The sequence below is a fragment of the Marmota monax genome, unplaced genomic scaffold (assembly GCF_021218885.2).
Source record: "Marmota monax isolate L192 unplaced genomic scaffold, Marmota_monax_Labrador192_F-V1.1 WCK01_AAM20220418_F8-fsc00006, whole genome shotgun sequence".
In the NCBI taxonomy this organism is placed as follows: Eukaryota; Metazoa; Chordata; class Mammalia; order Rodentia; family Sciuridae; genus Marmota; species Marmota monax.
Genome location: NW_026693712.1, coordinates 23,976,938 through 23,989,492, shown reverse-complemented (window position 1 = coordinate 23,989,492; position 12,555 = coordinate 23,976,938). Strand labels below are relative to the sequence as shown.

Sequence of the window (12,555 nt, the reverse complement as noted above, 5' to 3'; positions counted from 1 at the left end):
GGCCTGGCTAAAATTTTTTTATTTTGAGACACTGAGTTGCTTAGGGCTTTGCTAAGTGGCTGAAGGTGGCTTTGAACTCGTGATCCTCCTACCTAAGCCTCCCAAGCCGCTGGCATTATAGGTGTGTGACACTGTGCTCAGCTAGGTGACACTCTTCTAACAATGAAACCCATCCCTTGTAGGTGCCAAGTCACTCCATCCTGCAATGGCTGGATAAACATTATAATCACGAGAGGACTGTGGCACAATAGCAGAGGGGTACCATTGCCATTTCTAGCTCTGGATAATATTTTCCTAGCCCATTTATTCTGCCAGGGGAAAATCAGAATTCTAAACTTTCTAAACAAAACTATTAGTTTTTGTCTAATAAGGTGGACATAATCAGCACTCAAACTGACCCTGCTAAAATGCATGAAGTCTCTGAACCCTCTGTAACCCACAAGCTAGATTTGGAGAAAGATAACAAACAAGGTGGACCCCCATCCTGAACTTTGAGAGTTTTGGCAGTCCTGAGTTGATGTGAAACCAGGCTCTGCTGGAACCTACAGAACTGCCCAGAACATTAGGGAGGAGAGGGCGACTACTCCTTCAGAGTCTCCTGGGCAACATTAGTCCACCTACTACTTCAGTAAATTCTCAGCAGTCCTTCTCAGATTATAGATTAAGGATTAAAAAATCCTGTGATGGGAGCTATTCTAGACTTCCTTATTAGTTGTGTTCTTGCTATTAATCCCTTCAGGGGTTATGTTATAGAAGTGACACGATTACACAATTAAATATTAGAAATGACCACCAAGTATATCCTGTTTATTGTTTATGATTTACACGGAAGATGATGGGCTGGGGTTGTAGAACAATAAACCAATCATTACATTTAGACCTGGGCTTTTGAAAAACTTGCATTCCATTTAAACAGTTCATATATATTTAACAGCATATATATAAATCCAGATCACAAATAACCTTAAGAGTTAGTTAGCTCAGAGATAAACAATTAAGAAACACAAAAGAAAACCACATAAATCTAACTTTAAATATCAGCATTCATATTATAAGAAATAAGAAAATGTTCAAAAAATAAAATTATTAGGTCAAGTCACAACATAAAATAGAGAAATAAGATAAACAATATTTTATTAATAATATTCATACTTCTTTCTAATTTACCTTCATATATTCTTAACTTTTTCAAAAGGATCCAAGATAAGATCAAATAATATTTTGGGGTCTGAACTTGTCAGCCTCAGCTTATACTGGCTTGTTATCATGAAAATCCTAAAACTTCAACTTTCTTTTTAAAAAAATTTAAACTAACTTTTTCCCCTCATAGCAGCTGTTATAGATAGTAGGGAGCCAACAATGAAGGACAGTAACAGATGGAAAGCAAAAAGTACAACAGCTATCTAAAGTCAGCTCTCAACATTGGTGGTTGAGTTTGAAACCAAAACCTCTTAACAACTGGCAGATACTAGCTAAATCTTAACAGGCAGAGAAGAAATATTTTCTTTGGGACAGCTGCTATGTAGGAGAAGAAAACCAAGGTCCCTTAATACTGCCTAAATATAATGGATGGCTTATTACAGATAGATCTGTAACAATGTAAGTTTAACCAGTAAGTGTCACAACTGATCAACACTACTTGAAAAGAAACAGACAAACAAAAAAATCACATTAGTCACGAATTTCCACAATATACACATGAGAATTAATTGTAATCTGATTTGACTCCTTGACACTAACTGATCATCAATGAAATATGGTATGGAAAGATCACAGAGTAGAAAACAAGCAAAGATTAGTTTATACAACAGTGACTATATACATCTGCAGGAAAACATGCTAGCTAATGCAACATTAAGGCCTGAATGTAAGCATTTCCAAAGTCACAGAAGCCCCAAAGAACCCCTAAATTACAAATTCACCACATTACATGCATGCAATGTTCACTTTTGTTTTACCCATAAAAGGATACACAGTATTTTGCTGTAAATACCAGACACATTTACAATATATGCAAAAATTAGAATGCAAGTGTTATGTTCCTTATATTTAAGCCTCAAATGTGCCAACAGTGAAAATTCATTTAAAGAATGGCAAAAAGAGACAGAATATAAATACTCAAGAGAAATTACACAAAATGTAATTGGGAAGCCATATAAATATTCTTCAAATTAAATTATGATGGACCACCTGGATGGATGTACACTAACTATGTGCTTTGCTATTTTACTTGCTCAAATGTGATATTCTAAAAGCCATCGTTCTCTGGTGTTGATATTAAGTCACATCTTTAAGTTAAATATAAGGCTTATGTTTGTACAAACTTGCCTAATGCATGCGATCACCTAAAGGAGAAGCTGTGTCATTTTGGTTAGGGTTATATAATTACAAAGATGATCCTGTCTGATTTTCAGACCTTCCAAAATATTTCAGAACCAAAATTACCTTAACCATATCCAATGTTTATTAAACAAATGTGCCAATAGTATTTTGGACCTTCAGGTATAATTTTAACCAACAGCAAAAGGTTGGCTATCAGCTTAAAAAGGGTTGCATATAGTCTTCTAATTTATCTCAGTGTACCAAGCACAGAGCACACCAGAGTCTTCATATGCATTACCAACCTTTAGGTACATCTACTATTTATTAAATAATTTATTTTACTACAGAACCATTTCAGGGGGTATACATCTAAGATTTTAAAATTTTGTGATGTTCTGGTCAAAATTTTGGCTTTTGTTTGGCATTCTGAAAAGTCCTAATTGTAAGCAAAGATGAAAAAGTAGACACCTTTCTTAAAAGCTTTCCAGTATTATGAACCAAGAGGTTTTGATGGAGCAAAAGCAAAGGGACCAATGAAAAAGCATGCTTTAGAATTCAATTTATTTCCAATGAAACCAAATTTTACTACTGCTGTGATCACAGTCTTCACATTTGATGCAAATAGGAGAGCTTAGCTATAATCTCTTAGTGGCAGAATTTTCGACAAAATCAATAATGTGTGCCACATAGATGACTATTTCTTTCGGAGTTAACTGATAAGCCTGACTTTACAATTAATACCAACATATTCAACTAAAGAAAATGGATGCACTGCTTTAACATTCAGCTTGAAAATGTTTAGTACTTTCTGCAAACCTAAATTCAGTTTAGAAAGGTTAATATCCTCTTTCTAAACTATGGCATATACTATATATAGCATTTTCAATATATTTATATATAATTATTTGCACATCAGATTTAGAAGGAATTTGCAGATTAACTTTGATAGACTGATCTCATTTCAACCGATAAGGTTTAGGGGGCTTCTGCAGTACTGTCATTTGAAGGTGGGGCATCAGGATCAGGCTCGGAGGAAGCAGCTGCAGATGCTTCGATAACTGCAGGTGGGAAATGACGGCGGCACACAGGGCATGTTCCCGACTGGAGGGGAAAAAACAAGTTAACAACCACCAGAAACATCTTAACTGCCACATAAGTATCTAAATAGAAAAAAAGATAGTTTCATTATCCTAATAACAAATCAAGTATCTGAAAAATAAAACCAAATAAACTTAAAAACCACACAATACAAAAGGACAAATTTTTAATGTTATTTCTTCTGCACCCTATCAGACCGTAATTTCTTTGGGGGAGAAATGTCTTATGATTATGTCTGTACTTTTCAGAGAGCTCACCAAGGGTTGAGAATGTAGCTCTGTGGTAGAGCACTTGCCTAGCATGCTCAATGCCCTGGGTTCAATCCCCAGTAAAGAGAAATTCACCTTTTATTTAGTACGTTTTAAAAGAGTCTCCATGCTTAGCACTGAAGCCAGTGGTAAAAAGTGAACAAAGGATCATAGAGCATTTCCTCATGGAAGTCAGCATTTAACTCAATAATGACCTGAACTAAATTATTATTATTTCATCTATTATGCAAATATTAAAGAAACCATACACATACTTATCCAATTTATTACTCCAGACTTTTCATATATAGAGAGTTTATATATAATATCTTTATATATGTAGATATATATAAAAATGGACCTCAGACCTTTCTTAGAAGGCATGTTAATACCTTTCTGAGAAGAACTGGAGTTAAATGCCTTCTTCTTCTTCCTCTTTTTTTTTTTGGTACTGGGAATTGAACCCAGAGGTGTTTTACCATTAAGCCACATTCCCAGACCTTTTAATCTTTTGAGACAGGGTCTCACTTAAAATCTTTAGGGCCTTGCCAAGTTGCTGAGGCTGCCCTTGAACTTGCAATCCTTCTGCCTCAACCTCTTGAGTCACTGGGATTACAGAGTATGCCACTATGCCTGGCATTAGATGCCTTTTAAATGACAAAGTAATTCAACTGGCAGACCTGGGAATGAGGGAAGGAAGGAGATGTCTTTATACTACAGATAAGTCATTAGATGCCAGATCATTCCTTGCCAATCTGGTATTTTTCCCAAAGAAATCAAGACAGAAGGAAGGATGAAGATATCACGCTGTTGAAGGTGACAGAAAACTGTATCTTAGGAACCTTCTTTCTGGGGGGAACTGGGAAAGGCTTTTCATTAAGCAGTCTCCTTACAGGACAGAGACTCAACAGGACATTATCTTGGGTTATGGCAAAATTAAGAACAGTTCCAGGTATATTTACAATTTACGAATTCAATTCTGTGAACATTTACTTATCAAACAGATTGGGCCCTATTAGCAACATTTTAGAGTCAGACACATGAGTGCAGATGAGGTCAACCACATACCAATTGTGTAACATTGAACAAATAATGATCACTGAAAATGGGAAGATGGATACCAGTATGTCCTCAGGTAGTTATGAGGATTAAATGTGACAATATAGGTGAATCATCTAGCAGTGCCTGAATCACAGCAGGCGCACGGAACACTGATCCTTCTCAAGTCTCTGAATCTATCATGGGAATTTAAAGAAAGGTTATGTTAAAAATAGAAAAGGTAGCATTTCAGCTGTATCTACTTAGATCATCTATTAGATGGTATAGATGGATGATCACAACAGGCTTCAAAAATAAATGCACAGAAACATAAGGAAATATGCAAATAAGTAAATATAAGACAAAGGTTGGGGGTGAGGTCATAAAAGACCTTGAAAGCCAAAACAAATTATTCCACAGGTGACCAAAAATCAATCTCAATTCCAACATCTTCCCCTACTCTTTTTTGGGTAGGGAAGCAATATGATCAGAGCGAGGTAATATGTTGAAAGGAGATATGGACACAAAGTAGGTAATTACCATAGTAGTTAAGCCAACATGGGTTGAAGATCTACTATTGTGGGGGTAGAAATGAATGAGAGAATGGACCTCACAGATATAAAGGCATACTCAACACTTGATGGCTCTCCATTTTGTTCTTTCCCACTAAATTTTTAAGAAATATTTTATTAGTTATTGATGGACCTTTATTTGTTTACATGTGGTGTTGAGAATCAAACTTATTGCCTCACACATGCGAGGCAAATGCTCTACCACTAAGCCACAACCTCAGCCCCTCCCACTAATTTTAATAACATCTACTACTACCACTACCACCACAGGCATTCCGTTTTAGTAGTTCTTTTCTATTTAATTCTGGTTTTAATTACTACTAACTTTACTGCTATTTTTCCAGGCACTATATCAATTTGCTATGAATTATTTACTTCAACCATTATAAAAGCCCTAGAAAAGTGGATATATTGTGTTAGTTCAGTCATCTAGGCTGTATCAACATAATGCCAAATAAACTGGTTAAGAAAAATCACCTAGCATTCTAGTTCCCATATTACATTCTCAGGGAGGGAAGAGATCAAAGAAAACAATATTTTACAAATAATTCTGAATCCAAGATCATGCCTCAATTCTGAAGGCAGGAAATCTTATGAGAGTTGAAACACTCTTGATCACCACACAGGCAATACATACCAAATAGCAATCATGTTGGTAAAGTGCTGTTTTTTAAGTTGTATCATAAATTAAGTTTATATTTGTGCTTTTGTTAGTAAAGCCATCTCTAATTTTTAATTACAGCTTTGATCTGATAAGATTTTTTTTTTTAACATTTATTGGGCATTCACCACATTCCAGGCACTATGGATTATCTCATTTAGTTCTCATATTATGTGATATATATATATCATCATAATTACCATTTAACAAATGTTAAGAAATTAGAAAAAAAATCTGGCAGTAATCAATTATATAACTTCGACCTTAACTCAAATGAGCATTATAGCTCATAAACATGTTTGTGTTCCATCAACCTAACTCTAAAAGCATTCTAGAGCAATTCTCTAAAATAACACATAAATTTAACGTAATCACAATTAGCAACCTAAAGTGAATTCTTTTGGGGATAAGAAGCAAATGGATAAAACTATCTGAGAAGTCAAATAGAAAAAAAAATGCTGAAGAATATGCGAAATAATAAACAGAAAAAATAGCATGTACTATTAAAAATAATAAAAAATTTAAAAAGACATCAGTACTACAAATATTAGTGAAAGGGTTTAAGCAACTTGGAAAAAGTGTGGATATATACATCAATGGATGGGAACACCAGTTATTTGGGGAGCAGGAGCAGTAGTGAGGAAGAAAGGTAGAATTGAGCAGGAGAACATAAGAGATTGTAGCAAATAGAAAAATGTGCAAATAACATTTTATAAAAGAATACAAAACTAAATAATACAAATTTGGTATGCTTATAGACATATAACAGGAGCTAATGGCAACAATTAAATGATGCATGTGAGCCGGGCATGGTGGCACACACCTGTAATCCCAGTAGCTCGGAAGGCTGAGACAGGAGAATTGGGAGTTCAAAGCCAGCCTCAGCAAAAGTGAGGTGCTAAGCAACTCAGTGAAACCCTATCTCTAAATAAAATACAAAATAGGTCTGGGGATGTGGCTCAGTGACTGAGTGCCCCTGAGTTCAATCCCTGATACAAATATATATATATTTGATTCATAAAGGAATAATGAACATTTCTATGTTGGATTTTAGTTTCGAGAAAATGAAGTGGTCATATGGGTGCGGGGGGCGGGGCAGACAGCAAAGAAAGAGAAAGGAAAGAAGACAGAAGGCAGGAAGGAGAGGGGAGGAAAAAAAATGGAACAGAAAAGAAAAAAGTGGTTGTCAAAAAGAGAGGGAGTTAAAACCATAAGTAAACGAACTAGGAAAGGTAATTTGGGAATTCCTATTGAGATGGTAAATATCCTTCATATAAAACAGAGATGACAGAAGATTTAAGTAAAACTCTTATTTTTTAAGTAGTTTCAATACATTTAAAAATTGTTAGATAAGTATTGAAGGACAGTGTATAAAAAACAGAATAGGAGGTACTTGGTAGGTTATTAAAATTCTCTCACATTGCTGGGTACAGTGGCCCATGCCTGTAGTCCCAGAGGGTTGGGAGGCTGAGGCAAGCGGATTGAGAGTTCAAAGCCAGCCTCAGCAAAAGTGAAGTGCTAAACAACTCAGTGAGACCCTGTTTCTAAATAAGATACAAAATAGGGCTGGGGATGTGGCTCAGTGGTTGAGTGCCTCTGAGTTCAATCCCTGGTACCAAAACAAACAAACAAACAAACAAAACTCTCACATTATTTTTGGAAACACCAATCCACATTAGCAGGATACTTGTTTATTGTTGCACTACACCTTGAGTGGTGTCAAAGACTTCCTTGCTTGAGATACTTTTTAAAATATCAAATTCAGGATTGTAATTAAAAATATATTGTTACTGTGTTTTCTTGCTATTTTTCAATGCTATTTTTAAGATGTTATTAAAGCAAAATAGTTCTTTATTATTCCTAATCTGTAGTCATTAAAGACAACCACTCTTTAACCCTGAAATACTGTCTTGCTTTTATTTTTGTACCAGAGATTGAACCTAGGGGCACTTAACCAATGAGCCACATCCTCAGCCCTTTTTATTTTTAATTTAGAGACAAGGTCTTATTAAGTTGCTTGAGGCCTCACTAAGTTGCTGAGGCTGGCCTTGAACTTGACAAACTTCTTGCCTAAGCCTCTTGAGTTGAGAGGATTAGAAGTTATGTGCCACTGTACCCAGCTATATTTCAAAATAAATAAATATTTATTTCATAGCTAAACAAAACAGGCTTAAAAGAGACTATTATCATCATTAATGTGTAGGAGACACTATTAAATATTAATTTTTAAAAAGCAGATTTAAAACTCACCTTCTGTAGCCAAATTGAGACACAAGGCTTGTGAAAGAAATGGTGACAGGGCAACTCTGTTGCTATATCATCTTTAATATACTCACTGCAACAGATTGGACAGCATTGTTCCTGACCAATAGCTGAAAACAGTAAACAATTTAGTTCTATCAATCACATAAAGTTCAATTTTAATAAAAATATAAATCAACATATTGACTCATAGATGATACAAAAGAAGTAGACTTGGATCGATTAATTGGCAAACATGTGTTTCTGCATAATACACGACAATTTGGCATTTACTAAACATCGCTTTTGTAGAAAATTTGACTGGGGAACATTTGTCTCAGTCTATCATGTTATAATTAAACATATTATACTAGGTGAAAGTTTGTCAGCATCTGGTTTCAACAGAAAATCAGATGATGGATTCTAATAGTCAAGTATTTCATCTTCTAGTGCACTGAAAATATACTTAAATATGCAGCATGTGTCATTCAATACTTGAGATCAACTTTGCCCTTACCAGTGTGATCTTCAAGAACAAGGGTTTCTGGAAGACCATCAATGCTTTCCTTACTGGCTGGTGGATTGGCAACTTCAACATCCACTGCCAGAGACTCTAAATGTGCCAGTGCAGTCTGAAAAAGAAAAGTTACACTTCTATTAGAAAATACTTTAAAACAGTATTAGAAAACTATTGTTAAGGTATTTTACAAAATTACATTTACCATATTCTTTTTCTGTTTCCTTTGTTTAGTCCTTTGCTCTTTCCAAAAGAAACTACCATCATCGCTATTAAACCAAAACATTTTCTCACACACACACACGCACACGTATGCAAAGCTCTACTTCTCATGAGTAAAAATATAATTTGTCTCAATAATCATCTAATTAATTGCCCATTACAATTATATTTTCAGAGGAGTGGTTATGTCTTCCAACTTACGGCTTCCTGTGTAGGATGAACAATATGAAGAAAGTAAACACTTAAAAAAGGTTCATTTCATGAAAGATAAAGTATTAGGAAGGATGGAAAGAACAATAGATCATATGACCATCTATCATGAGTTATTCTCATTCTTTTGAGTTCCATTAGACCAGAACGGCAGTTAAGACCTTTATATTTTACCTACCACTTGTACAAACACAAGTTCTCAGTGCACATGCAGCTTCCTCTGCCTGGCACTTTCTGTACCAGGTTTAAGTCCCATCAGTTCCTCAAGGACTGGGTAAAGTCCTGTCTCTTTTAGGAAGTCTATGTCAGTGGTCCTAAACCATACTGGTATCTTCCTTCTGAATTGCTACCATATTCAAATAATTAATATTATACAGTTAAATAATTACTTGTTTGTATTATATCCTAATTATAGCATCATAAGGCTTCAGAGTCATAAAAGACCTTAGCATTAGTCTGTTTAATCCAGCAATTCCACTTCTAGGTATATACACAAAATAACTGAAAGCAGAGACCAAAATGAATATTTTTACAACTATGTTCACTGCAGCATTACTCACAAGATCAAAAGGTAAGAGGAGCAACCTGTCTATTGATTGGTTAATGGATACACAAAATGTGATACATGTATATTCAGTGGAATATTATTCAGCCTTGAAAAGCCAGCCCCAGCAACTGCGAGGTACTAAGCAACTCAGTGAGACTCTGTCTCTAAATAAACTACAAAATAGGGCTGGGGATGTGGCTCAGTGGTTGAGTGCCCCTGAGTTCAATCCCTGGTACCACCAAAAAAAAAAAAAAAAAAAAAAGCTGTTTTTTCTATGTAGAAAAAGAATTATGTCTGATAACACTGTAGTCTTTTAGTTGGTAAACATGATCTTTTATATATGCCTAAGGATTTAGCATAGATATTTCTACAGATATTGTATAGACTTAAAATAGAGGATAGGGCCAAGCCTAAATCAAAATCAGAATTAAAAAAGGAAAAAGCAAAAAGGTTCATCATAAGTTTATGAACATAATTAATAATACTGAACACCAAATTTTACTCTGGATTTGCAGAGGCAGTGCAGAAAGAAAAAACGTGTGCCAGTATCTGGATTATTGCCCCACAGCTCCAAATTCACCCCCCTACCCCCGCTCTATGAAAATAAATCTGGACCTTTCAAGTATTTTCCCTTTGTCAGCTAGCATGATCTTAAGTTTCGTCCGTGGAGAGTGCTAGGGAGAGATCACAAAAGGAAATGACTTTTGCACTGTGGTTCCCTTGAGCCTGTTGGGCAGAATCCCAGTGTGCGAGGCTTCCCTGTGCACAGTGCACCAGGTTCCTTTAGTGCCTAGCTACTGCAGTATAAGGTGGCATCAGCTTCCTGGCATTCATCCTAGGTGGTTTTGTAGAAAGTGTTTCCAGTGAATCACTGCCCTGTGAATAGCTTCTCAGGAATCCCAGAGGGCAGAAACCCAGCAAAGTTCCACTGCGGTCATGTCCTCCCCGGCAATGTCCGGATCTCAGCTTTGGGATGGAGACGAAGAATACTCCATCTTAGTTTGAAAGTTATTCCTTAAGTCTGCTATTTCTCTATTCTTTTTTAAAAATATATTTTTTCTTTAGTTGTAGTTGGACACAATACCTTTATTTTATTTATTTATTTTTATGTGGTGCTGAAGATTGAACCCAGTACCTCGCTCATGCTAGGCAAGGGCTCTAGCGCTGATCCACCAACCACCTCAGCCCATATTTCTATATTCTTCAGAGTTCACTACTTTATTCTAATCTTAATAATAAGGTGATCCACAATCTCCTGTTGGAGGCGATAATAGTTTATTTTAAACTTTCCCTGTTCAAACTATTATTTTCTCTCTTGTGACTGATACCACAATGACACAGCTTTTGGTATTATTGGGAGTGGTCGAGGACACATACATGCAAGAATAAGATTTTTGGATTGTTTTGCTTGGGCTGCTGGTCTGGGGTTGAGTCCAGTCCTGACTTTACTTCCAGTGGAATGGGATGCTATTAACCTAAGCTCTATAGTGCCATCACAATTAATCAAGCTATCATTGTGGTTCACTGTGATGAAGTGTTAACTGAAGCCAGTGTCTTTGGAGCCCAGTAACTGCTACACCTGACCTTATGGCAGTAATGAGCTCAATAAAAATTCTGATGTGGGGATGGATTGCTTTGAGAGCCTGTGCATTTATAGAGAAAATCACAAACTCAGGTCTGTTAACTCGCAGCTTAAGACACTATAGGAACCAGAGATTCCATGACAGCCTTAAGAAGAAGCTCTTACTTTTCAAAAATCAAAGGCAAACTATTTGTGCAGATAGTTAACTTAAAATGAGAGCAAAATTCTGTATTGTCAAATTCCTCAAATCTTGTATCATTGACTGGTTAAAAAATGGGACTCTGGGTGAGGGGTGGACATGGTGGCAAACGCCTGTAATCCCAGAGGCTTGGGAGGCTGAGACAGAAGGACCACAAGTTCAAAGCCAGCCTCAGCAACTGCAAGGCGCTAAGTAACTCAGTGAGACCTTGTCTCTAAATTTAAAAAGTACAAAATGGGGCTGGGGATGTGGCTCAGTGGTCAAGTATCCTTGAGTTCAATCCCTGGTACCAAAAAAAAAAAAGAATGGGATTCTGGGGCTGGAGAAGTAGCTTGATGGTACAGTGCTTGTATGTGTAAGAGCCTTGTGTTCAATCCCCAGCACTGCAAAAACAAACTGACAGACATTCAAACAAAATGGGATTCTGAATCTTGAAATGAGGAGATCTAGTTGAACTCAGATGAAAGTGATGATCTTGAATGGCTGTCATTCTGATCACTGGTTTGAAAACTCTGATAATCTCATTTGGAGTATACATCTCTTAGTTCTTCCATGCCCACTGATAGAGTTAATAAAAAACTACAGCAACTAGAAAAGGGAAGGACAATTTGGGTTCTAAAACACTTTAAAAATGTAGATTAGGGTCATTCTACCAAGTAAATCATTTCTAATTAGCTGAGGACTTGGTGAAAGCATGTAAAATATAAAATGGATTATTGAAGAAGGAAGCCATAACTACCAATTAATGACCTCATGACCAAATACAGAGAAAGACACTAGTAGCTTTACATGTTTTCTATCTATTTGTTTTTTTGGATGCATATGTGGTAGCCATTTTCTTTTTCTCTCTTCCCATTTCTACTTCATATAGCAGTTGTTAGAAAATAACTTTGCAATTTAGTCTTTACATGAGAGAATATTCAGTGTGACTTAATTTGTGGTGAGATTAACACAACTAATAGTTTTGATGATTTTGAGACTGTGCATCTGGCTCATTTTGGGAAAAGGGTAAAAGCTTTATTTGGAAGAACTATTATACCTTGTTAGGTAACAATATAGCTGTATTGTTGGATGAGAGCTCAAATGTGAGTAGAAAAA

The 12,555-nt window shown here is 35.9% G+C and overlaps 1 protein-coding gene across 1 annotated transcript in view; it reads right to left on the bottom strand.

Annotated features, from left to right (window-relative positions):
- Nucleotides 1–777: 777 nt before the first annotated feature.
- Pja2 (praja ring finger ubiquitin ligase 2) overlaps nucleotides 778–12,555 on the bottom strand; it is a 76,930-nt gene continuing 65,152 nt past the window's right edge. Inside the window, exons 8-10 of the mRNA XM_046460097.2 lie at nucleotides 8,698–8,812; nucleotides 8,190–8,311; nucleotides 778–3,423 (exon numbers count right to left, since the gene is read on the bottom strand). Coding sequence (XP_046316053.1) covers nucleotides 3,298–3,423; nucleotides 8,190–8,311; nucleotides 8,698–8,812 — 363 coding nt within the window. The 3' untranslated portion in view covers nucleotides 778–3,297. The remainder of the gene's footprint in view (nucleotides 3,424–8,189; nucleotides 8,312–8,697; nucleotides 8,813–12,555) is intronic.